A 27,596-nucleotide genomic window follows, 5' to 3' on the forward strand; every position below is an offset into this window, starting at 1 on the left:
TCGTCTTCGGTGACCGACCCGACCTGGCCAGGCCGGCTGCCAGGTCGGGCTCTTCTGCACTCCAAGGACGGGCTCTTCTGCGTCCCACGCGGGCGCGCTGACGTTATCGGACGTCCTCCGAGCTGTACTGCGCAGGCGCAGTAGTTCTGCGCCTGCGCAGTACAGCCCGGCGGACGTCCAATGACGTCAGCGCGCCCACGTGGGACGCAGAAGAGCCCGTCCGTGGAGCGCAAAAGAGCCCGACCTGGCAGCCGGCCTGGCCAGGTCGGGTCGGCCACCGAAGACGACCGGGAGCCTCTGGAGCGGCGGTGAGGGCACCTCCTGCCTGCCACGGGCTGGAGGAAGCCCCAGGTAAGTGGATATGGATTTTTTATTTTTTTCAAGGCGTCCCTGAACCTTCCCTTTAATAGAGAACTCGATGATAAGCAGCAAACCCGGTAGGTTTTCTTCTTTCTTCGCAGCATAAATCTGTTTTCAAAACTTATATCAAGTGCCCTGGGTCTCTCATTACAGATGAAGGAGCAGCACAGCTATGCACCCTCGTCTCCTCTCTGTCTTACTTGCATAGGCAGAAGACTCAATTCCACTGTGCTCTCTGCAGCAAAGTGCAAGTGACATCTGTCCCCCAAGCCCCCTCTAACTTGGGAATGGGGCATCGCATTGACTCAGGACCCAGTGCAAAGGAAAGCTGGGACTTTCAGCTTTCCAAAAATGGTTAGATCTGCCTAGGGGATCAAACAGAACTTTAACAAAAAGCTGCCAAACTTTCCAGACGGGATAATACTTAAAGAGACTCTGTAACATCAGAAACATCCCCTGGGGGGTACTCACCTCATGTGGGGGAAGCCTCCGGATCCTAATGAGGCTTCCCACGCCGTCCTCTGTCCCACGGGGGTCTCGCTGCAACCCTCCGAACAGCCGGTGACAGACCCGACTGTAAATTCAATATTTACCTTTGCTGGCTCCAGCGGGGGTGCTGTGGCTGCTTTCGGCTCCGAAGTAGACGAAAATACCCAATCTCAGTCGGGTCCGCTCTACTGCGCAGGCGCCGGAAACTTGCGCCTGCGCAGTAGAGCAGACCCGACGGCGATCGGGTATTTCCGCCTACTTCGAAGCTGACAGCCGTCAGAGCGCCTGCGCAGGAGCCGGGAAGGTAAATATTGACGTCATCTTGCACGGAGGGCTGCAGCAAGACCCCTGAAGGACGGCGTGGGAAGCCTCATTAGGATCCGGAGGTTTCCCCCACCCGAGGTGAGTACCCTCCCAGGGGACGTTTTGACGTTACAGATCCTCTTTAAGTAACATTGCCCAAGCAATACTCAGTGCTATTTTTCTTTACCATTCTCTACAAACCGGAGATAAAGTTATAGGGCGCTGTTTGGCTGGATAGCACTGTGAAGGAGAACTAATTCCAAAAACTCTATTTTCATGGCTGCCTCTGTGAAATCCAAAGAGTTACTATCAATACAGTACATTATATAAAAAAAAAAGTTAACAATTTTGGCTCTCTGCAACATTTGACTAGAAGCACTTGAGTGAGCAACCTGCCACTTCACAGCTACTGCTACTCTCATTCAGACTCGCCCCATCCCTGACAAAAACAAGCGGGCGGGACCCACGTGCCCTTCCACCGACCACTCAAATCGCTCCCACAACAGCTGCTCATGACGTCACCACAAGTTAGTGCAGAGACTTTGATGACACCAGAGCGCCTCACGAACCCACCAACCAACCAGCGAGCGGCTGAAGACTATGTTCGCGGGCTGGGCAATACTACCCTCGTACATGACGTCATCTGCACACCAGCTACCCCTTCAGAAACAATAAGATCCGCCCTGGTTCCCCGCAACCTCCCAAGTCCGGCCCCGAATAAAAGCAGCCAATCGCAGGAAACCGGGGGAGGTCGCTGGTGAACGCGTAGCCAATGTGTGAGGCGGAGGGCAGGGCTGAGCGGTGTGCGTGTGTCCTGCGAAGTGAGTGCGGGTCGAGGAGCTGAAGTGGGGGGACCGGGCTGCTTAGTGCCTGCTGCGTGTCTGGCTGCGTCACACGAAAATGCACTCGGATGCTGTCAGTAAGTAGAGGCCGCCTATGTCCGCCATGCCGGGGTATCACGCAGCATGTGTGTGTGCAGCAGGGCTCGGCTCATGCAGGGGCCCCTCAGTGCAAATGCGGCGGCTACAGCTGCTGCGTAATAATAGCGGCCGCCATCACCGCTCCCTCCTCCTCTCCCAGACAGACCTCCCCCCTGCCTGGCTCCTGACAGCCAGCCTGCCAACCTCTGGGCCCTGGCATAGCTCCATAGCGGCTTCTGCAGCAGGAGAGTGGCAGGCGCTAGGGCGCCCTCTGCTGGCAGGGCAGGGGGAAGCAGCCGATGATTGCTAGTGCTCTTAGCTTTGCATTGCTTTTGTTTGAGGTGTTTATGTGTTAGGGTGGGCTGAATAGGCATGGTGCTGGGAACCTCTACTGCAAAGGCAACTGGTGATATTCTTGTGCTTGGGAGTGATGGAGGTACGTCTGCCTCAGTGCAGCTCAGAAACATTGGGATGATTTTACTAAGAAGAGAGAAGGTTCTCATTCAGTAAATCTGTGATAAATTTTAGAAACTTATCAATTTAGTATAAATAATTTTGCCAATTACTGACTTAAAGAGGAACTGTAACGGCAAACCGTCCCCTGGGGGGTACTCCCCTCGGGCGGGAGAAGCCTCAGGATCCTAATGAGGCTTCCCACGCCGTCCTCTGTCCCACGGGGGTCTCGCTGCAGCCCTCCGTACAGCGGTGACGTAATATTTACCTTCCCGGCTCCTGCGCAGGCGCTCTGACGGCTGTCGGCTCCGAAGTAGGTGGAAATACCCGATCGCCGTCGGGTCCGCTCTACTGCGCAGGCGCAAGTCTCCGGCGCCTGTGCAGTAGAGCGGACCCGACTGAGATCGGGTATTTCCGTCTACTTCGGAGCCGAAAGCAGCCACAGCGCCCCCGCTGGAGCCAGCAAAGGTAAATATTGAAATTACAGTCGGGCCTGTCGCCGGCTGTTCAGAGGGCTGCAGCGAGACCCCCGTGGGACGCAGGACGGCGTGGGAAGCCTCATTAGGATCCGGAGGCTTCCCCCACCCGAGGTGAGTACCCCCCAGGGGATCTTTTTAAAGTTACAGAGTCTCTTTAATGCCTAGGCACAAAAGTACAGTTATCCAATTTACCCCCTGAAGTGCGTCAAAATACAATATTGCACCTCTTACCTAGGATGTTCAGCTAGAGCAGGCATGGGCAAACTTGACCCTCCAGCTGTTGAGGAACTACAAGTCCCACAATGCATTGCAGGAGTCTGACAGCCACAGTCATAACTCATAAAGGCAAATGCATTGTGGGATTTATAGTTCCTTAACAGCTGGAGGGCCAAGTTTGCCCATGCCTGAGCTAGAGGCATTTGCCCAACTAAGCTTAGTGCCCCTGTGACCCATACTGGCAGGTGTAGACTAGGGGTGATCAATGAGATGCAAATACTTCTGAAATTATACAAATATATGCAGCTTGAAAAAGCACCATCAATTTAAACCTGGGTTTAAATTGATTGGTCCATTTTCAAACTGCATACATTTGCACAGGGCTGTAGAGTCGGTACAAAAATCATCCAACTCTGACTCCTCATTTTGCGAAACCAGATTCCAGGTACCCAAAATGGCTCAGACTCCTTGACTTTGACTCCTTAAGGTGGCCACTAACGGCCCAATTTCTAGGGAAAAATCGTTCGAGCGATCAGAAATTCTGATCTGACGAAAAATTGTTCACTACACCATCAATGAACCAATCTTTGCTTCCTATCTATCACAACCAACAAGAAAATCCAAATTTTGTTTTGACAAAAAAACAATCGGACGACTATTTTTATAATCATTTGTAATCGACTGTGGCCATCAACTGAGATTATTTACAACCAATCCGTTCAGAATTTCTGATCGCTCGAACGATTTTTCGCAAGAAATTGGACCGTTAGTGGCCAGCTTAAGTCTAATACTTACCAGGGCTGTGGCTTTGAAACAAAACTCATCCGACTCCTCAATTTATGAATCCTCCGACTCCAGGTACCCAGAATTGCTCCAACTCCGACTCCACAAACCTGCATTTGCATTAACTTGGAAGAATTTGCAAATCTTTGATCATCCCTAGTGTAGACAAGATGTCGTCTTTTGTCTACACAAAGAACATAGAAAGAAAGAGGTGGAGCCTTTGGCGGTGTGGCTTGTATTTCTTAGGGAAAGGTTTCCAATAAGGATGGAGAATGGAAATAATTCTGAGTTGATGCAGAATTATCCTAATTCTGTATAGAATTATAGGTACTAGTCTACTTTTGGCGACCTAGCAGTAAACCTCAGTTCTCTAATCTCAGCACCCACTACAGCACAAGGCCAAATAGTGTGGGTGTAGTTTTTACTACAACCTATTGGAAACCTATTAGTTTGAGAGTGTGCTGTCCACCCAATCACGTTAGCTGATTTTCTTTGTTTTCCTACTGGGTCCCCTAAAGTAGACTAGCGCTGAAGTAATGTATGCAGCTTAAAATGGATCAGTCAGATCACACCAAGGTGTAATTCGATCAGTCAATTTGGAATTAATTCCATCTCATTGACTATGCCTAGTTTCAAACATTATAGCTAGAGATGGTAAATAAATTGCAAACAATTTTGAGTAGATGCAGAATTATGCAAATTTATATAACTTGAAAAATGGACCAGTCAAATCCTTCTAGGGTGGAATTTGTTTGGTCTAGTTTTAAGCTGCATACAGTTGCATACAAAACTTACATAAACTCAAAATTATGTGCATCTTATTGACCATCTCTACAAGTTGTGATTATTGTTGTGCACTACGAGTATTTACAAGTACATAGCAACTCGTAAACTAAATTTAAAGCTAATGTGAATCTACAGGTGGGAAATAAAAATCAACGAGAAACTTAGAGAACCTGTAACAAAAAAAAAAGGTTCTCCTGGGGGGTCCCAATGAGGCTTCCCCTCACCCCTGTAGCTGCAGGCAGTCCAGCGCTGGCTCCCCCAAAGTGTCCTGGAATCCTCCCTCGACAAGCCTGATAAGCGCTGATTTATATACCTTTCCTGGCTCCAGCAGGGGCGCTGTTGCGGCTCTGTGCACGGAGATGGGCAAAAGTAGCCGATCTCCGTCGGGTCCGCTCTACTGTGCAGGAGACTTGCGCCTGCGCAGTAGGGCGGCCTGACAGCAATCAGCTATTTCCGCCCATCTCCAAGGCGGAGAGCCGATACTGCGCTTGCACTGGTGTCGGGAAGGTAAATATTTACATCCCCGCTGTTTGGGGAGCTTTTTCTCCGCCGCCGAGGGACCGAAGAGGACGGGGGAAGCTTCAATTGGATCCGGAGGCTTCCCCCACCCGAGGTGAGTTCCCCCCCCCCCCCCCCCCCCTAGGGGAGGTTTTCTTCGTTACATGGTTTTCTTTAAGGAGCGTGAAGGCTCTGGGTCCGATAAAGCCTTCCTGCTCTTCTCACGTTTCCAGCACTGGCTCCCCCGGTAGCAGTATTTTGACCAATTGGTCAAATACTGTTCTCTGCTGCCAAAGGAGGCTTCAGAAGTCTTTGGGAGCCCGAGTGCTTTCGAAGATGGGCGGCTTCGTACTGCGCCTGCATGCATGCATGCGCAGTACAGAGCCGCCTGTCTTCGGGAGCACTCGGGCTTCCAAAGCCTCACGTGGCGGAAGATTCAAATGGGGAGTCAGCGCTGGAACGAATGGACCGTGAGAGGAGTGAGAAAGCTCTATAGGATCCTGAGACTTCCCTCTCCTCAGGTAACTTTTTTTTTTTTCTGCAGGTTCACATTATCTTTAGGGCCCTTTTCCACTAGCAGCGATTGCGATGGTAAATCGATAACCGCTAGTGATTCTTAAATCGCTACGGTTTGCTTTTTTAACATAGGAATCGCTGTAGGTAATTTCCACTACATGATTCGTTTTTTACTCAAACGCAGTCACGCTGCGGAGCAATTTTTTTTTTTTTTTTTTTGGGTCCCGCGATTTTGCTATGCATTGCAAAATTGCGATTGCAAACGCTGGGAAAATGTGATCACTTTGCTGAATCACTAGCTTTTAGTGCAAATGCTAGCGATTGCTAGTGTTAAAGGGCCCTAAAGTAGACAATACAGAGGGAGATTAATTTACCCATGCTGCCACCTTAGCCGATGCGCTCCACTCGCATACCACGTCACTCCCATGTTTCCTTGTTCTGGATTAAAGGGGGAAGCCTTGGACTGACATGGAGAGCTTCAGCTAAGGCGGCAGCATGGGTAAGGCAACTCAAATACCCCCCCACCACCAGATACCGCCCTTCACCCCCCTCCCCAGTCGTGGGCAGTCTGGGCAGAGGTGTCTAGTTTAAATTTTGATTGAGTAGCAATGTACTCATAGTGCACAACACTACAGGAAGTACAGAATTATTAGGCAAGTTGTATTTGAGGAATAATTTTACTATTGAACAACCATGTTCTCAATGAACCCAAAAAACTCATTAATATCAAAGCTGAATATTTTTGAAAGTAGTTTTTAGTTTTAGATATTTTAGGGGGATAACGGTGTGTGCAGGTGACTATTACTGTGCATAATTATTAGGCAACTTAACAAAAAACAAATGTACGGTACCCATTTCAATTATTTATTTTTACCAGTGAAACCAATATAACATCTCAACATTCACAAATAAACATTTCTGACATTCAAAAACAAAACAAAATCAGTGACCAATATAGCCACCTTTCTTTGCAAGGACACTCAAAAGCCTGCCATCCATGGATTCTGTCAGTGTTTTGATCTGTTCACCATCAACATTGTGTGCAGCAGCAACCACAGCCTCCCAGACACTGTTCAGAGAGGTGTACTGTTTTCCCTCCTTGTAAATCTCACATTTTATGATGGACCACATGTTCTCAATTGGGTTCAGATCTGGTGAACATGGAGGCCATGTCATTAGTTTTTCTTCTTTTATACCCTTTCTTGCCAGCCACGCTGTGGAGTACTTGGACGCGTGTGATTGAGCATTGTCCTGCATGAAAATCATGTTTTTCTTGAAGGATGCAGACTTCTTCCTGTACCACTGCTTGAAGAAGGTGTCTTTCAGAAACTGGCAGTAGGACTGGGAGTTGAGCTTGACTCCATCCTCAACCCAAAAATGCCCCACAAGCTCATCTTTGATGGTACCAGCCCAAACCAGTACTCCACCTCCACCTTGCTGGCATCTAAGTCGGACTGGAGCTCTCTGCCCTTTACCAATCCATCCACGGGCCCATCCATCTGGCCCATCAAGACTCACTCTCATTTCATCAGTTCATAAAACCTTAGAAAAATCAGTATGAGATATTTCTTGGCCCAGTCCTGACGTTTCACCTTGTGTGTCTTGTTCAGTGGTGGTCGTCTTTCAGCCTTTCTTACCTTAGCCATGTCTCTGAGTATTGCACACCTTGTGCTTTTGGGCACTCCATTGATGTTGCAGCTCTGAAATATGGCCAAACTGGTGGCATCTTGGCAGCTGCACGCTTGACTTTTCTCAGTTCATGGGCAGTTATTTTGCGCCTTGGTTTTTCCATACGCTTCTTGTGACCCTGTTGACTATTTTGAATGAAACGCTTGATTGTTCGATGATCACGCTTCAGAAGCTTTGCAATTTTAAGGGCTCATTTCCACTATCGCGAATTTGCATGCGTTTTTCGCATGCAAATTCGCATAGCAATACAAGTGAATGGGGCTGTTTCCACTTGTCAGGATTCCTTTGCGTTTTTCTGTGCAGAAAAAATTCGCATGGCAGAGCCACCAGAATTCGCATACCGCTATGCGAATCGCATACAATGTATTTGATAGGAAATTCGCATGAGGTTTGGGTATGCGAATTCGCAAAGAAACAATGGAAAAGCACACCAGCACTGCCATGGTTAAATTCGCATACATCGTCATCATGAAAATTCGCATGGACCCGCATGCAAATTTTTACTGGGGCGATTCGCACTGCACAAGTTTCTGAGCCTGTCAAGACCTTCTTTTGACCCATTTTTGCCAAAGGAAGTTGCCTAATAATTATGTACACCTGATATAGGGTGTTGATGTCATTAGACCACACCCCCTTCTCATTACAGAGATGCACATCACCTAATATGCTTAATTGGTAGTAGGCTTTCGAGCCTATACAGCTTAGGCCACATACACACATCAGACTATAGTCTTTGGAAAATGAAAGATCACACCACCCTTCATGTAGTATGAGAGCCATACTCTACACAGTCTTTTCTATGGAGCTGAACTCCACATCAGAAAAAAAATCTTTGCAAGATGCTGCACACACAGATGCTGTACAGACACAAAAGATCTGTAGCTGCAAAAGATCTGTTCCTGCCAAAAATCCATTCCTGCAAATTGCAATGATAGTCTATGGCAGGGGTCGGCAACCCGCGGCTCCGGAGCCGCATGCGGCTCTTTTTCTCCTTCGCCGCGGCTCCCAGGCGGCTCCGGTGTCAGTGGCTGACAGGCTGCGGGGCGCGTGTGACGCGTGTGACGTTGTTGCTGGCCGGCAGCCTATCAGAGGGGCCGCCGGACCAGTGCCATGCAGGGCTTCGGGCGGCCATTTTCCCGTAGCCCTGCAGGCAGGACGTGACGTAGGTAGAGCATCGTGGGAGTTGCGCGCCACTAGGTCGGGACCGGAGGTCGGGACAGGAGGACATCGTGACAGGCGGTCTTCTGACGAGGTGAGTAAATGGGTTTTTTTTTTCAGATCTGCTCGGATTGTGCATATGGGGGTCATATCTGCGAACTATCTGTGCATATGGGGGTCATATCTGCGAACTATCTGTGCATATGGGGGTCATATCTGCTAACTATCTGTGCATATGGGGGTCATATCTGCTAACTATCTGTGCATATGGGGGTCATATCTGCTAACTATCTGTGCATATGGGGCAGTGTTATCCCCAGGCTCTTTTAGCTGGGTGCTCCACCCGGCTAGTTTTGGTGACCACCCGGCTGTCATCGGCTCATCTCCTTCTATGCTGTAAGCAGAGTTGCACACAGAAGCACTGGCCCTGCATTCTCTCATGTCGCCCACCCGGCTACTTTTTCATGCCACCCGGCTACTAATTCATGCCACCCGGCTGGAAAAAATTTCTGGGGAGAACACTGTGGGGGTCATATCTGCGAACTATCTGTGCATATGGGGGTCATATCTGCGAACTATCTGTGCATATGGGGGTCATATCTGCGAACTATCTGTGCATATGGGGGTCATATCTGCTAACGATCAGTGCATATGGGGGTCATATCTGCTGAAGGACTGTGCATATGGGGGTCATATCTGCTAACGATCAGTGCATATGGGGGTCATATCTGCTAACTATCTGTGCATATGGGGGTCATATCTGCTGAAGGATTGTGCATATGGGGGTCATATCTGCTGAAGGACTGTGCATATGGGGGTCATATCTGCTAACGATCAGTGCATATGGGGGTCATATCTGCTGAAGGATTGTGCATATGGGGGTCATATCTGCTGAAGGACTGTGCATATGGGGGTCATATCTGCTAACGATCAGTGCATATGGGGGTCATATCTGCTAACTATCTGTGCATATGGGGGTCATATCTGCTAACTATCTGTGCATATGGGGGTCATATCTGCTAACTATCTGTGCATATGGGGGTCATATCTGCTAACTATCTGTGCATATGGGGGTCATATCTGCTAACTATCTGTGCATATGGGGGTCATATCTGCTAACTATCTGTGCATATGGGGGTCATATCTGCTAACTATCTGTGCATATGGGGGTCATATCTGCTAACTATCTGTGCATATGGGGGTCATATCTGCTAACTATCTGTGCATATGGGGGTCATATCTGCTAACTATCTGTGCATATGGGGGTCATATCTGCTAACTATCTGTGCATATGGGGGTCATATCTGCTAACTATCTGTGCATATGGGGGTCATATCTGCTAACTATCTGTGCATATGGGGGTCATATCTGCTAACTATCTGTGCATATGGGGGTCATATCTGCTAACTATCTGTGCATATGGGGGTCATATCTGCTAACGATCTGTGCATATGGGGGTCATATCTGCTAACGATCAGTGCATATGGGGGTCATATCTGCTAACGATCAGTGCATATGGGGGTCATATCTGCTAACTATCTGTGCATATGGGGGTCATATCTGCTGAAGGATTGTGCATATGGGGGTCATATCTGCTGATATATGCAGTGTTAGATTTGTTTTATAATGGTTTTGCGGTTTTGCGGCTCCCAGTTTTTTTTCTCTTTTCGAAAACGGGTCCAAGTGGCTCTTTATGTCTTAAAGGTTGCAGACCCCTGGTCTATGAGATCTGCAGATCATCATACACACATGATTTAATCTGCAGATCAAGCAATCATCCGCAGATCTGAAAATCCATCCTGGTGGATCTGATCTGCAGATGAATGTCAGTGGAGATGTGGAGTTCAGCTCCATAGAAAAGACTGTGTAGAGTATGGCTCTTATACTACAGGAAGGGTGGTAAGATTGGTCTGTGATCTTTCATTTTCCAAAGACTATGGTCTGATGTCTGTATGTGGCCTTAGAGTAAGACCACATGCATAAAAAGGATGATGTGGTCAAAATACTCATTTGCCTAATAATTCTGCACTCCCTGTAGTAGTAATTTTATTCATTTGTTCTCTTCATTAAGGCTACTTACACACCAAGACGTTGCGTTTTAGGGGACGTTATGGTCTCCTAACGTGCCCCTAACGCAACGTATGGTGTTGTTGAAGTTGGACGTCAGATTGAGCTGCATTATGCAGCTCTCAAAGCAGCCGCTCTAGGTTAGTGACAGGAAGTCCGTTGAATCTGATCATTGAAAAGATCCGGATCTTTGAACCAAATCATTTGAATCATTTTACTAGGGAAGCAGACTGGATGAAATGACTAGCAGGATAGGACTTTCCCTGCACTGTACATTCTGTATGTTCCTGTTTCTTCCAGACAAACATCCACTGTGAACCGAATCTTTCATTGTGGTCATCCGAATGATTCGACTCACAAAAAAGATCCGGATCAAATGAACGTTTCGTTCATGATCCGGACAACACTACAGTCCTACCACGAGTCTCTGCAGTGCAGAGAATATTAGCCATGTGGCTGGCCGCAGAGGAGGAGGGGAGACCTCCTCCAACATTACTGAGCATGTGCAAGCGGTCTAACGCTGCTTAGACCAGTATAACGTACAGCATGCATTAACTTTGTTTAAATGTGCTGCGTTACTATAACGCAACGTGGGCACTGTGAACAGCACAATTGATTTTACAGTGCTGTGAGTTGGGCTGCGTTACTAGCTGCTGTAACATGGGACTTTAACATCCCACACTGAAACCAGCCTAAAGGGATTCTCCCCCCCCCCCCCCCCCCCTTTTTTTTAATTTTAACCTTTCTTGAATATGTGAGGGTTGTTCAATGATTGTCAGATAAAAGGTACCAATCACTGATTCAATCTTGATTGTACAGGGTTCCCAAATGTAAAGCCTAGTCTATCGCCTTTTCCGCATCCCCGCGCGTACCTGCTCGCCCGATTCGATCCCCCGCTTGTCCCCGCCGGCGCCGCTTATCTTCCGCTCTATTCCTTGCCATTGTCCCCTCATGGGGAACGAGCAGCTCGATTGATAAGTCACATTGCCTCGTGTAGATGAGGCTTATGTTGCAGAAGGGTAAACTGAGTGAATAGTTTAAATGGATAATTTAGGTAGCACCTCATTTTACACAGAAGTGGTAAGATTATACAATCCATATTCTAAATTGATTTTTATATTTATCAAATGTAAGTAGCTTGGAAATGCACATAAAATAAAGACCCTGCTGCATATCATTTGGTCCATTTTCAAGATGCATATATAGGGGTAAAATTTGCATGAATTCTGCATTATTAGCATTTAACTGACCATCTATAACCATAGAAAGGGTTGTCCTGCATTGAGTATACTTTCCACATACAACCCCTTTAAAGTGGACTTTAGCTCTTGAACAGGACAGGAGGAAAACCTAGAGAAATGCACCCTGTATGTATTTAGAGAGGTTAGTCTGTTTAAAGGGGAACTGAAGCGAGAGGGATGTGGAAGCTGCCATCTTTATTTCCTTTTAAGCAATACCAGTTTCCTGGCATCCTATGCCTCTAATACTTCCAGCCATAAATCCTGAACAAGCATGCAGCAGATCAGGTGTTTTTGACATTGTCAGATCTGAGAAGATTAGCTGCATGCTTGTTTGTGGTGTGATTCAGACACTACTACAGCCAAATAAATCAGCAGGACTGCCAGGCAACTGGTATTGTTTAAAAGGAAATAAATATGGCAGCCTCCATATTCTTCTCACTTCAGATGCCCTTTAATTCCCTCTCATTTGTGTCTAATTACAAGTTGTAATTTGATCTCTCCCCTTTTGTCACCGGACTGCCATGGCAGATAAGCCAATTTGAAAGCACAGGCTGTTAATGTCTGCTTCAATAAAAGCAGGAAGTAGAAACGCTATAGATTTATTTTAGGATTTGTATCAGCTGTAACAAGGTAATGTTTTTCTTTCAAGGTTATTATGCAGGTGCATATCTTTTAGAGCAGATGGGAAGTCCTTAGTTTAGGTCCTTTAAGGGTGAAAAAAAATGTTGTGTAAAATGTGAGCAAAATTTGAAGGTCTGGAAAAGTATTTAAAACACTGTAAATTAAAATTGTACAAAGACAAAACTTCAAACGTTGAAACTAAAATGATATTTTATAAAAAAAAGGGCCAGTGCACACCAAAAAGCGCTAGGGTAATTGCAAACACTCAGCGCTTTTTGAATTGATTTCTCTAGGCATGTGCCTAGCGATTTTCTAAGCATGCCTAACTATTTTATATCGAGCTTTTCTTCAGGCGGACTCAAAGTGCCAGAGCTGCAGGCGCTAGGACGCGCTCTATAGGCTGTAGCAGTGTTAGGGAGACTGGCCCAAGGTCTCCTGCTGAATAGGTGCTGGATTACTGAACAAGCAGAGCCGAGATTCGAACCCTGGTCTCCTGTGTCAGAGGCAGAGCCCTTAACCATTACACCATCCAGCCAGGTGTAGCTTTTTTATTACAGTAGAGCTGTAACTGAACAGCTTCTGTAACAAAAATGCTTGGAAAAATCGCTCTGATCTAGCGATGGTTTTTTTTTGTTTTGTTTTTTTTCCACTTTCCTATACTTAACAATGAGGCTGAATTGCCTCAGGAATCAGCAAAAATGCTACAGGACCTGAGTTTGCGTTTGGGTGAAAAACAAATTCCTCTGGTGTGCACCATCCCATTGAAATACATTAGCCAAACGCTTTTCAAAGCGCAAGCATTTTTAAAAACGCTCAGAACCGCTCTTGGTGTGCACCAGCCCTACATGCATAGTTATTTTGAATTTGATGCCAGCAACACATTTGAAGAAGGTTGAAATGTAAAACTTTGGAAAAGTAGTGTAATGCTAAAAACACATGGAGGAATTCTAAATCTCAGAAATGTGACTTGATTGGATATATAAAGATTATGCCAGGGAAGCTGATGGCAGAGCTCACCACTCTGTGGAATGCTGCTTGGGCAAATAGTGAACAATTAAAGAGAAAAAAATATCCATACATACCTGGGGCTTCTTCCAACCCCCTTCAGACAGTTAGCTTCCTTGCCATTATCCCGGGCTGCCTTTATCTTTCTCTGGCTGTCTAGGTATATCTGTCAGTCGCTGTATACTGCGCATGCAAAGCCTGGTCACTTGCACGCTCCTGGCACTGAGAGCTTGATGCGCAGGTGCAGAACCTTTCTGGCGACGGGAGCACACCGCGCATGCGCACTATGCAATGACAGATGGCTGCTGACACCTCCATATGATTACCTACCCCTGGCTGTGTTGCGGGCTTCTGCACATGCCAGGCGTGCCGCACGTCTCTTGTGATCACGTTCTGCGCTTATACAGTTCATGTCTTTGTCAACAGAAGCCCGTGACCCAGCCGGGGGGTATAGATCACACGAAGGGCACAGTGGAATTTCAGTGCTACACCAGATAGACTTCTAGGGGCTGGGAGAAGCCCCAGGTAAGTAAAGCTTAAAGTGACACTTAAGTGAGAATTTTTTACTCATCTAGGGCTTTCCTCAGCCCCCTGCAGCTGTCCGGTGCCCTCGCAGCCTCGCTCCGATCTTCCTGTTCCCGCCGGCGGCCACTTCTGGTTTCGCCGTCAGGACCCGACAGGCTGGGAACGCGAGTGATTCTTCGTGTTCCCAGCCACAATAGTTCCCTCTATGTTGCTATAGGCGTTCCCAGCCTGTCGGGTCCTGATGGCGAAACCGGAAGTGGTCGCTGGTGGGTCCAGGGGGATCGGAGGGACATGTCGAGGGCACCGATCAGCTGCAGGGGGCTGAGGAAAGCCCCAGGTGAGTAGAACTCATATTTTTTTTTTTTTCCACTTAAGGTTCACTTTAAGGGCCTGTTCAGACTATGTGCGTTCCTAGCTGTTTTTCCAGAACGCGTACAGGCAGACTTTCCGCATAGAAACGGCTACTAATGTTTTCTAATTGCCTCGTTCACATGTATGCGTATGAGACGCATTCGTTTCTCATCCGCATTGCTGCACGCAGTTCTGTGCGTCACGCATAGAAACGGACGCAATGAAACTCTATGGACGCGTATCAAAAACGTGTACTATTGCGTTTTTAGCGTAAATTTCCCTCTGCGGTTCCCATAATTTTTTTTTTCCTGGGTCACGTGTGTGTGTGTGCAAAACGCAATAGAAAACTCATTCGAACGCAAGAAAAACGCATGCGTTTTCAACTTGCGTTTCTTTGAATTTATATGCGTTCTACAAACGCTGACAGTCTGAACAGGCCCTAAGGCTAGTTTGGTGGGCCCTGCACAATCGTTCTCCTGTGGCCAGGAGCTTTCTGCACAGTCGCAGTACTTTTGCACCTGTGCAGAACACTCCCATCTACAGGAGCGCGGCTGCATGCTCGCATATGCACAGAGGCTGCCTACCTGGCTGGGTTAGTGGCTGCTAAGGAGGTGACCCCGGGAGACTGACTTGGAGCCAAGCTGTGGCAAGGGATTCATAGTCTTCCAGGGGCTGGTGGAAGCCCCAGGTAATTAAATCTGTTTGGTTTTTTTAATTCCTGAAAATATATATATATATATATATATATATATATATATATATATATATATATATATATATATATATATATATATATATATATATATATATATATATATATATATATATATATATATATATATATATATATATATATATATATATATATATATATATATATTCTAAGGGCCCGTTCACACTGCACGCGTTTCCAGCCGCGTTTTGGAAACGCGTGCAGGTGGCCGATACGCACGACATCAGACATTGCATAGAGTGCAATATCTGATGTTCACACTGCATGCGTTCCAGACCTGTGCGGTCTGGGAACGCATGCTGCACGCAGATTTTGCTAAAACGCGTGGCTGTCCCATTCACTTTTCAGTGATGGGATCAGCCACGCAACGCACACAAATGCGGATGGCCATGCATTCGTACGCGTTGCGGTCCGCACGCTGGGCCATCCGCATTTATGATCTGAACGGGCCCTAAGGGAGGAGGAAACCATATAAAAACCATGATCCCATGAAAGTTATGGATGTTGTGTCCTCTTTATAATAAAATGGATATCAGCGCAAAGTATATAAGCCAGCAAGATATGAGAGGACTCAATAACGGGTAGCTTGTACACCTGGGAAATCGCTACTAATGCTAAGTAGTAGATACATTTTGGAGCAACATATGTTGCCATCAAGATGTCTTTTTGCTGGGAACACCTAGCTTATTTCCTCAAGATGATGCCAAACTACGTTCTGCATCACTGGCTCCATAGTAAGTCTGGATGCTGAACTGGCCTGCTTGCACTCCAGAGCTGTCACTCATTGAAAATATTAGGTGCAATTAAGAAAAATATGGTAAGCCCCAAACTAAACACCTGAAATCCTATTTCAGGGAAGACTGGGAAAACCTTTCACTTTCAGAACCAGGGCTGTGGAGTTGGTGCAAGAATCACCCGTCGACTCATTTCATGAGACCACCGACGCCAGGTACCCAAAATTGCTCCTTGACTCCACAGCCCTGTTCAGTGCTGCAGAAATTAGGGCTGATTCACGAACGTATGGTAAGCTTGCTATGCGCATGTAGCACATGGCAATTTTATCATTATTACTGATGACAGTGTAGCTTTTGTTTCCTAATCAGTGCGACAAGTAACGCAAAGTACATTACCCTAGCAGCGCTAGTGCTGTGCAGTCATCGGTAGTAACTGTAAAATTCCTGTGCACTACCTGTGCACAGCAATCTTCCCATAAGCCAAGATCTCCTCAGTTCCCGAACATAAACATATTTGTAACTATGCCTCTGTACTTTTTGAATAAATAAACTGTCCTTAGTGTTTTGAATAAATTGATTCTGAAATATGTTGCTGGCCTCAAAAGGAGTGTTTTTTTGTTGTTGTTGTTTTTGAAGAAAATATCTTAAATACTCGCTTATAAGCCTAATTTTTCAGCCCCCCCCCCCTCCAAAAGTGTTGAAAATTTACCCCCTTGGCTTATATGCGAGTGAGTGGAGCAGAATGGATGGTGTAGCAGGTTTTGTTACTGGCGAAGGGATTGTGCACTAGTGATCCTGCTCTTGCCAGATGGCACCCTGCTGTGTCAGTGTCCCCCTATCCCCTGCAATATGGTGTGCAAAGTGCACTGCTCAAGACTACCTGTGCCCCCTGGCTTGTGGAGCACTGTGCAAGCAACTTGTCAGTGGTGCAGTGATCGGTGATTCTTCCTGTGTGTCAATCACTGTCTCATATCTGACGCCATCTAGTGGCATCTTGAGACACCGCTGTATCATCCTTGGGGCACATCTGGCTACTGTGAAGGGGGCTTGTACATGAGTCAATCACCTTTTTCCTGGCTTCTGAGGGAAAAGTGGGTACCTCAGCTTATATGCAAGTATATATGGTACTTAAAGAGACACTGAAATGAGAATAATTCTCGCTTCAGAGCTCATAGTTAGCAGGGGCACGTGTGCCCCTACTAAAACGCCGCTATCCCACGGCTAAACGGGGGTCCCTTACCTCACAAATCCCCTCCGAGCAGCCGAGGATCTCTTCCGGATGGAGGCAGGGCTAACCGCCACAGCCCTGCCCCACTCGCGTCTGTCAGCGCGTATCTCCGCCTCTCCCCGCCTCCATATTTAAAGAGTCTGAAGCGAGAAAAATTCTCGCTTCAGAGCTCATAGTTAGCGCTAAAACGCCGCTATCCCGCGGCTAAACGGGGGTCCCTTCACCCCCAAACCCCCCCCCCCCTGCAAAATCAACGACCAATTGGTCGTAAATTTTGCCCTTCCTGGAGGGAGGGCTAACGGCTGCAGCCCTGCCAGACGCGCATCGCCGCCTCTCCCCCGCCCCTCTCAGTGATGGAAGACTGAGAGGGGCGGGGGAGAGGCGGAGGTACGCGTCTGATAGACGCGCGGGAGGCAGGGCTGTGGCGGTTAGCCCTGCCCCAATGCGGAAGAGATTCCGCGATGTACGGAGGGGATTTGGAGGTGAAGGGACCCCCGTTAAGCCGCGGGATAGCGGCGTTTTAGCAGGGGCACACATGCTCCTGCTATCTATGAGGTCTGAAGCGAGATTTATTCTTGCTTCAGACTCTTTAAATATGGAAAAAAAATAAATGAAAATAATTTGCTTTGTACTGTTTTTATTTTAAATGCATGAGTTAAGTAATGAGCAAATCTTTGCATAATGGCCTCAATTCACTAAGCATTACCATGCAGAAAACAGCTGATTTTACTGATCACCTTGCCAAATGCCCATTCCCTAAACCTATTACCGCACCGAAAAGTAAAATTACTGACTAGTGAGGTAAATTAAAGGGATACTGTAGGGGGGTCGGGGGAAAATGAGTTGAAGTTACCTGAGGCTTCTAATGGTCCCCCGCAAGAATCCTGTGCCCGTGCAACCACTCACCGATGCCCCGCCTCCGGTTCACTTCCGGAATTTGTGACTTTAAAGTCTGAAAACCACTGAACCTGTGTTGGTGTGTCCTCACTTCCCCTGTTGTCACCAGGAGTGTACGGCGCAGGCACAGACCATACTGGGCCTGCACAGTATGCTCCTGGTGCCATCAGCGGGAGTGAGGACACGGCAACGCAGGTTCAGTGGTTTTCAGACTTTAAAGTCTGAAATTCCAGAAGTGAACCGGAGGTGGGGCCGGAGCTTTGGGGAGTGGCTGCACGGGCACAGGATGCCTGCGGGAGACCATTAGAAGCCCTGGATAACTTCAACTCATTTTTCCCCCGACCCCCTACAGTGTCCCTTTAAAGACTTGTGTGGTAATACCTCAAGAAGGCCTGGAACCCACTAGAGCGATTTTGTGAGCGTTTAGTGAGCGATTCTAACCGCTAGTGATTTCCCTTAACGCTCAGCTAAGGTTAATGGATGGGCCAAATTCCACTGGAGTGATTGCGATTACCAAAACGCAGGACATGCAGCATTTTTAGCTTTTAGTGTTTCTGCAATGTAAAGTATATAAACGCTGGCATAATCGCTCATCAAAACCTACACAGATCGATTTTGCTAGCGTTTTGAAGTTACTGCACACTGTAAAATTTAATTGAAAGGACCAATCAGAATTAAAAACACTAATCGCTACACAATCACTGGCAAAAACCTTGCACTTTTTAAAATTGCTGCCAAAAACGCTCGTGAAATCTTACAAAACGCTCACACAAAATGCTAGCGATTGCAATAGCGTTTTGTAGTGGGTTCCAGGCTGAAATGTCAAAATTTAATTCGCAAAGATTAAAGCATTTGGTAAATCGAGTAAAAGTGGTTGGTATTTACCTCCAACTCTGACCAGCTGATAACTCACAATCTCCTTGTGGTAACATTGACAGGTGTTGCAGACAGCCAATAAGGAGAGCCAGACAACCAATAGGGAAAGCCACACAGCCCTGCTTTTCACCCCATTTAATCTGATACTCTAGAGGGTGGGACTTCAGAATGGTGAAGAAGGAGACATTTAAAAAGGCTTTCTGTATCCATTTAGATGTGCATATCTATATACTGGTATACAAAAGAGCTCCCTCTAGTGGCTGCAGCATATCTAAAGGATATCAAGGATGTACTGGACAGAAAAAAAACAGATCCCTGCACACCTTTTGTGGGAAGACTCGCAGCTTCCTGCCTGACCTGCTCCACAAGTGGTGAGACTCAGGGCTGATTCACATTACGGGCTGGGGCACAACGAACAGCTTTTTGAGCATTTTTGCAGCCGCTTGCGGCTGCGGATACGCTAGGGTAATGTATTTCAATGGGGGTGTGCACACCACAGCGGGAGGCATTTTGCAGAAACTAATCCTCCCGGGGTGAGGCATTTTTTGGATTGCGGAGGCGTTTCTGCCTCCATGTTAAGTATAGGAAAAGCGCAAACCGCTCTGAAAAACGGCAGATCAGAGCGGTTTGCCAGGCGGTTTTGTTACAGAAGCTGTTCAATAACAGCTTTACTGTAACAATATATGAAATGTGCTATACTGAAATCCGCAGCAGCAATCCGCAAAACTCCTCGTAAAAATAAAAAAAAAGCGTTTAAAAATCTGCTAGCGGGTTTTGGTGTGCACCGGGCCTACAAGAGCTTTTTAAGCGCTAGAGATTTTGAAAAGCTCTTGCTAATGCAATGCTATGGGGAATTCTTACGAAATCGCATCGCTCCAGTGTGAACACACATAGGATAAAGTTGAGAAGCTTATCACATCACAAAGTGCTCAGAAAAGGTCTTGTAGTGTGAACGAGCCCTCAGGGCTTTTCTGAGCGCTTGCAATTGATTAGCGCTTTTTAAAAATCGTTCCCATTCACTTTCATAAAAATTGCAGCAATTGCATATGCTTTTACGCATGCGCGATTGCGATTTTGACCAAAATTTTAATGAAAGTGAATGGGAGTGATTTTTTTTTTAATGAGCGATCAAAAAGCGCTAATCAATCGCAAGTGCTCAAACGCCTATAGTGTCTGAGCCATTACCGAACAGGGCTTAGTTGATTGAAGCTTTTTCAGTATGTTACTGAACTTTCACCACATGGCAGTCATTTTAGTGAATTTGGAAAAGTGTAAAATAGAAAATGCAGTATTTTACAGACCTAAATTTTACTAAACTGTCCTTAGTGAATTGCGGCCAATTACCTACATTTTACACAGCATGACAAATATATACATTTTGCTGTATCAAGATACATGCAGACGAACAATCTGTGCAGGATGTTCACATGTGCCATGGAAGGTAATTGGATTGGATATTTTTACATATGGTTTGTGTGCAACTCAGAATTATAGACTATCTCTACTGCTTGTTTGGATACTTTCAGTGGTCCCTCATATTACATAGAAGTGGTAAGATCAGACAAAAAAAGATTGTATCATTAGTGGGCACCTTCATTTTTGAGAACGTGACCAGAAGTTAAAGGTCATTCTATTATATTAGGAGTCTTAATTTTCCATTTTGTTCCAATCAGTTTTCCAAAGTCATTTTTATAGAAAAAGCAGTAAAGTGTTGTACCGTGTTAGCCATGAGTAAAAGCAAGAAGTTTTGAATCAGGATGATACCATTTATTGGCTAACTTAGAGATGGATAAACAGTGAGTGCGTTCCGACAGCCACCCAATCTTAAGCAGATGATAGTGAGGAGTGCCTTAAATAGGCAAGAACAGAATGGAACATTCCCCTGCCGAGGGAAAACATGTGGGACCTGTGAATACATCCATTCCACTGACAGGATACTAATACCGGGTACACAACAGGAATACAAAGTACAAGGCACCTTTTCCTGCGACTCATCTAATGTGGTATACCTGATCATGTGTGCAAAATGCCCCAAAGGAATGTATGTGGGAGAAACAAGTCAACCACTGCGGGATCGCATGACACACCACAGATCCACTATTAACAGCAGGAAAAAGGATATTACAAATTATACTGATCTCCCAATACCAACACACTTTTGTTTACCTGGACACAGTTTAAGCGATTTTCGCGTCACTGTATTAATGGGTGGCTTCAAATCGGGAAACATGAGACTAATGCTACGTACACACATGCGACTACGATCGTTCGTTGTTAACGACGAACGATCTTTTAATTGACGAAAGAACGACCGGAGTAAAGTTAGTTCTAAAAAGTGTGTAACGATCATATCGTTAGAACGAACGTTACACCACGTAAAAGCACTCAATGCGCCTGCGCATAAAATTGTAAAGTTCCCTGGAGAAAAAGTGAAATGCGCATGTCCAGCCTGGTACAAACGATCGTTTCCAACGATGTACTACTTTTGCAAACGATCGTCGTTGGTTAAAATCCGCCGAGACAGAACTTTCTTTTGTAGCGATTTGGCTCGTTCGTCGTTAGACTTAATAGTCGGTGGTTCGTTTTTTGTAACGATCGTCGTTGGTAAAGATCGGGGAACGATCGTTACAAACGACTATAGTCGCATGTGTGTACGCACCTTTACACAAGAAACTAAGTTTATACATTGGTTCAAAACTGTACAAGATGGTTTAAACAAGGACTCCAACTTCTTGTGCTGGTACGATGGGTTTTAAATGCCACAGTTCTTTTAATTTTAATTTTTCTATCTTTTCATTCATTTTTGTGCCATATGCTGTGTAAGATGGAATTCACTGTCACTATTCATTTTATTTGCTTTCAGGTGCTGGCTTTAAATGCCACAATTCTCTTAAGCTTAGAATTAATGGTGCATGTAACCAGGCCAGTTACCATTTGAATTCGGAATTTAGGATGTCTCTTCATCACCAGAGTCTGCTTTATGTCATGTTGAGGATTCTATTGATCTTATCAATTTAGATAGGATGCCTGGGAAAGTCTCCTCAGTAACAGTCAAGGCATCTAATTACATTTATGTTTGCTAAAGAATGTTTCTCCTCTGTATGTCAGTGTATATAAGCTGTGTTTTTCAGTTCTGGTCAGGAACCAGTCCGACGAAGGCTTTTTATAAGTCGAAAGCTCACTGTTTATCCATCTCTAAGTTAGCCAATAAATGGTATCATCCTGATTCAAAACTTCTTATTTTTATAGAAAGAAAGGTGTTTTTTTTTTTTGTTTTTTTTTATGTATTTTTTTGTTTTTTTATGTATATATGTATGTGCATTTTATTTTATGGTCACTTTGATATTATTGATCTTTTTAATGCTCAGTTTTCGTAAGGTTTGGGCTCAGTCAAACAGACCTTGAGTTGCTTAGCAGTACTTTCATTGATCTGGCACCTGCTGACAGGCAGTTGTAACTGACATCATACAGATCAGTAGGTTGATCCACTGCAGAATGCAGTAAACTGTTGCATGTAACTGTCAAGGGCAGTGACTCGTCTTGGCCTCTGTAAGGGCCTGTTTCCACTATAGTGAATTTGCATGCACTATCCGCAATGTATTTCAATGTGAAATTCACTATATTCCCCCCCCCCCCCCCTTGGGCGCAGGATGCAGCCAGTATATGGCTTATCCTGCTACTGCACAACTTCCCAGAGACGTTAATTACTATTCCCCCTCTAGGTACACGTGGATAGTGGGGAATGATATAATTTTGGCTTCCAGCTATTGCTGAAGGCAATTATACGGTTTTAAAATGTAACTTCTGCTCCGTCTTCTGACAGCGCCGAAGTTGCTCAGTGTACGCCCAAATCTGCACTGTGATCATCCGCAGTTGGGAAAAAGGCTGCCTCTGTAACAATTTTCTTTGTGGGTTTGTGTTAATGCATACGTTCTCGTGTGGAAGTCAATAGTAAAGAATTGCGACAGGAGAATTGAAAGAAAAAGAAAGCTTACGCATGCGAATTCGCATAAAAAACCACATGCAAACAAATTTGGGGGGGGGGGGGTTCAGAATCCTTATGTAGACTGAGACCACACCAGAGAGCGTAAAAAAAACAGGTTGTTGCTAGCTTGCCTGCCTGATACAGAAGAAGCATAAGGGTGGTGAGTCAGTTACCAAAACAGATGCAGCACCTGTGCGGATGTCAGTTTGCGTCTGGATTGCTATAGCTGTACCATGCACAGCTATAGGAGTTCAAATGCGTTCTGTGTAAGTCTGCAGCATGTGTCTTTGTTACCATAGCAATTATCGCTTTAATAGCATATTATGGGTTGCACAAATGTTGTAATTCACAGTAGGCTGTTGCTGATAATAATTATGTGCGCTGTCTGCACACCAATATTACCGCAGCTTCGTGCACCAACCCCTATGTCCATTGCATCGCAGTGCAACAGACAAATGTGGGATGTGCAAAGGGGGAAGCAGCACTCACTTCGGGGGCAGACATAAATGTAAGCAGTTTATGTTGAGGGGAGGAATGCAAAAACAATCCTGTCTGTATATTCCGGACTATATGACGCACCTAGGTTGTCAGGGAAAAAACCAGGGGGAGAAAAAAAATACTAAATCGGGTGAGTCTATGTTCCAGGGGGGTCTTGTAGATGCTGTCCACCTCCTGTCCCCTCTTGTGTTCTCCTCCTGTGTCCTCCTCTTGTCAACCTGGTTGTTATGTGGAGAGGCAAATGGATCCATTCTACAGTGTTTTTGACAGCGCTACAAGGGTGTGTCAGTTTGCTGATAAGTCTAGGAGGAGTTATGCAACTGTTTACCTATGCAGAAAGAGGACTGTTATGTTTCCTACTGCGCAGTGCATAATTTTTAAGACCTAATCATTTCATAATTGCTATAATTTGCTACTTAAGCTTTGGCACGTTTACACATTTTATAGTAGAAACTGAAGTTTTTTTGTTTTTTTTTTTAGTAACCTCAAATTGCATGTAGCACTGGTATTGACCTAGTAATTTTCTTCAATTACACCCACCCCTAATGCCCTCTACATACTCCCCCCTACAGGGGCCTTCAGGGTGGGAACACACTAGGCAGAATGGCGCTTTCCATAGCACATAGTGGAAAACGCATGTGCAATTCTGCTTAGTGTGTTCCTACCCTTAGGCTTCTTGCACACAGGGACGTTACAGGCGCACGTTAGTGCAGCCTGTAACGCTCCTCCAACGCACAGCAATGTAGCACAAGTGGGCTGTTCACACTGCCCACGTTGCGTTACATTGTAACGCAGCGAAGTGCTGCATGCTGTGCGTTCTCCGCGGCTAAGCCGCGTTAGACTGTTTGCACATGCGCAGTCATGTTGGGGAGGAGGGGAGAGCGGCCGGGCACATGGCTAATTAATATTCACTGCACTCAGTGACGTGCAGTGTTTACTTCCTGGAGCGGCCGCTCTGTGTGGCGATTGGCCGGGCGGGACTACGTGATGCCGCATGCGTCTAAGTGTACGCATCACGGACGCCAGAGTGAGCTGCACAACACGGCTCACTACGACGTCCACACCAGAGAGCACCAGGCGTTGCGTTAGGGGCACGTTATGTGCCCTATAACGTCCCCTAAACGCAACGTCCTGGTGTGTTACTAGCCTTACACTTCAGCTGACATTCACCTTCTGTTTACACCCATTCCCACCCCCAGCAGCAAGTAAGTGAAGTTGGCCTCTTTCTGAATGTCACAAATGCTACCAAATGGAATGTTGAGTAGAAGGCCAGGCACAACCCACACATTACCACATTGTTGGCATGGTTTCTGTCAATGAAAACGTTCCCCTCTTCCCAGTAGGCTGCTTAGTAAGAAAGTTATATGCTATCAGTATAAGCCCTGGTATGACCTGTTAGCTGTAGGTTCAGGTTGACTTGGGGAATGTTTAGGGTGAGTGGGGACCTTTCATTGCGTTAGGCCAGAAACCCACAAGGAGCGATTTCTAAGCGCGAGTGATTTGAAAAAAGCTCTTGCTAATGCAATGCTATGGGGGATTTTTATAAAATCACATCGTTCCAGTGGGATCCAGTGTTCTCCCCAGGATTTTTTCCAGCCGGGTGGCATGAAAAAATAGCCGGGTGGGGTGCGAGGGGGAATGCGGGGCAGGTGCAACTCTACCTACAGCATAAGAAGAGGATGAGGAGGCGAGCTGATGACAGCCGGTTGCTCACCAAACTTAGTTAGGTGATGCACCTGTCTAAAAGAGCCTGGAGAGAACACTGAACATGGGTGTTAATAGTTGCATTTCGTACGGGGTGATTATTGCATTTAATATATGGGGGGGGGGGGAAGGGGGAGTAATTTCACGTTTCATACAGGGGTGTTTGCTGCATTTCATAAAGGGGGTGATTTTTGTTTTTCATATGGTTATTTGCTGCTGGGGTCCAGCGGTATTGCAGATAGTAAACAGGGGTCAGTATAGTAAATTATCTGCAATACTGCTGGACCCCAACAGCAAATAACATCCATATGAAATTACATACATGTGAACTCTGCAAGAATCACCCCCACACACTGTCCTTTCAAGCCACCTGCACTGCACATACCCTCAACACTGGATCTATGTTCCATTTTTTCTATTTTTGCAGCAGCAACTTTTCACAGACTTTGCCCAACTAGTACAGCCAGAGCTGGATTTGTAATTTTTACTGCCCTAGGCAAACTTTTCACAACTGACCTCTGGCAGATAAAATCACTTATATTAAATCTGCCAGTTGCTTCAATCAAGTAATGTATGGGCACTTACATCTTATGGGCAACCAAGCACGCAGGCAGATGAGAGACAGCATTCAGCAGCAGCCTCCATCCCCAGCAAGTCAGCTAATCTACATTGCTTATTGTTTATTTGTTTACCAGACCCTTGAAAGCTCCATGTACTCTCCGCAGACTCTGCACATGAACTGATTGATAATCACCCTTCCTCTGGTGTGAGCAGACCTCTGCTAATGCACTTCTTATCTGATATAGTGCAGAGTTCTGAACTTCACCAGCACTGCATGCTTCAGAGCTCGTATTGTAGAGATAGAGAAGCAGCCGGGGAAACAGAGGGGACGGGGCGTCAGAACTCATTGCCGTGCACTGGATCTGGAGCTGAAGATTCATGCAGCCAGGGCACACAGGAGAGAGAGATGCTGTGTGGATACGATCGCTGGGGGGAGGGGGGAAAGAGTGTCTGCAGCTTCATGCTCTCCCAGCCTCAAGTGACAGGACTAGTTTCCCTGCGCTGTTTGTATTTAACTGGCGGCTGCCTCTGCTAGCTGAGCTGCTTGCAAGCTAACAGACACAAGCAGCCAGCAAAGCGAGGCATAGAAGAGGCTTTCCGTATAGCGGTGACAGACAGTTAACCAGCCCAGCCCCTTACAATCCACCCAGCCAATCACTGCTCAAGCAGGTCACACAGGCACGCTCCTGCAGTGTATAGCGAGAGCTGAGCACTTATTTATAGCAGGCAATAGAACGCTCTGCCTGCGTGACATAATCAGCCTTAGCAAGGTAGGCGGGCGGGACCTCAAAGCAGCCGGGCGGCCCGGCCACTTAAAGAGCCCTGGGGAGAACACTGGGATCACACCAATAGCATTACATTAGCAAGAGTTTTTTCAAATCGCAAAACGCTCAAAATCGCGCCTAGTGGGTTTCTGGGCTTAGGTGAGGATGGAAGAGAGGTCCAAAGAAAGAAAGAAAAAAAACATGAACTCTGAAGAAAAGATGAATCCTCCCAATTAGCAGACATGAGTAAATGAAATCACAAGCGCAGTGCTTATGTTTACCAGGTCTTGGAAGTACCATGTGTATATTACTAATGTTAATGGGGGGGCGGGGGGGGGGGGGGTGGTTGAGGTAACAATGCTGTAATTATATTCATTCCAAAGTTATATTTTCAAAATGTAATGACATCATTTATGACAAATGACATCCAAAAGTGAATTAAAGCAAATTTTCATTAAACAATCTTTATTTTGTTTTTAATGCCATTTAGTGTATCGTAATAGTTCATAGCCTCTAATTCCGATCTTATTTGTATCCTGCTTGCCATAATACCTGTAATAACCTGATAAGTACTGCTGTCCCTCCCTTCTACTTCTGATTTCTATGCAGTAGTGAGTCTCTTGTCCCCATTGATGTTAGTCAGGGAACTCCGCTAGGATGTGGTTGATGTAACGCAGCACGTTTAAACAAAGTGCTGCATGCTGTACGCTATTCTGGGCTAAGCCACGTTAGACTGTTTGCACATGCTCAGTAATGCTTAAGGAGGAGGTCTCCCCTCCTCCTCCTTGCCAGCCACATGGCTAATTAATATTCACTGCACTGTGGAGACTCGTTGTGGGACTGTAGTGTTGTCCGGATCATGAACGGATCATCACAATGAAAGATTTGGTTCACAGTGGATGTCTGTCTGGAAGAAACAGCAACATACAGAATGTACAGTGCAGGGAAAGTCCTGTCCTGCTAGTCATTTCACCCAGTCTGCTTCCCTAGTAAAATGATTCGGTTCAACGATCCGGATCTTTTCAGTGATCCGAATCCTTCAAAAGATCCGGACTTCCTATCACTAACCTGGAGCGGCTGCTTTGAGAGATGCATAACGCAGCTCAATCTGCCGTTTAACTTCAACACCACCATGCGTTGCGTTAGGGGCACGTTA

General features: G+C 46.1%; 1 protein-coding gene across 1 annotated transcript in view; it reads left to right on the forward strand.

Annotated features, from left to right (window-relative positions):
* Positions 1–1,731: 1,731 nt before the first annotated feature.
* The window catches only part of DCUN1D4 (defective in cullin neddylation 1 domain containing 4), an 85,729-nt gene continuing 59,864 nt past the window's right edge, over positions 1,732–27,596 (forward strand). The window contains exon 1 of the mRNA XM_068278553.1: positions 1,732–2,071. Within this exon, the coding sequence (XP_068134654.1) occupies positions 2,053–2,071 (19 nt within the window). The 5' untranslated portion in view covers positions 1,732–2,052. The remainder of the gene's footprint in view (positions 2,072–27,596) is intronic.

Source organism: Hyperolius riggenbachi, chromosome 1 (genome assembly GCF_040937935.1).
Source record: "Hyperolius riggenbachi isolate aHypRig1 chromosome 1, aHypRig1.pri, whole genome shotgun sequence".
Taxonomy (NCBI): domain Eukaryota; kingdom Metazoa; phylum Chordata; class Amphibia; order Anura; family Hyperoliidae; genus Hyperolius; species Hyperolius riggenbachi.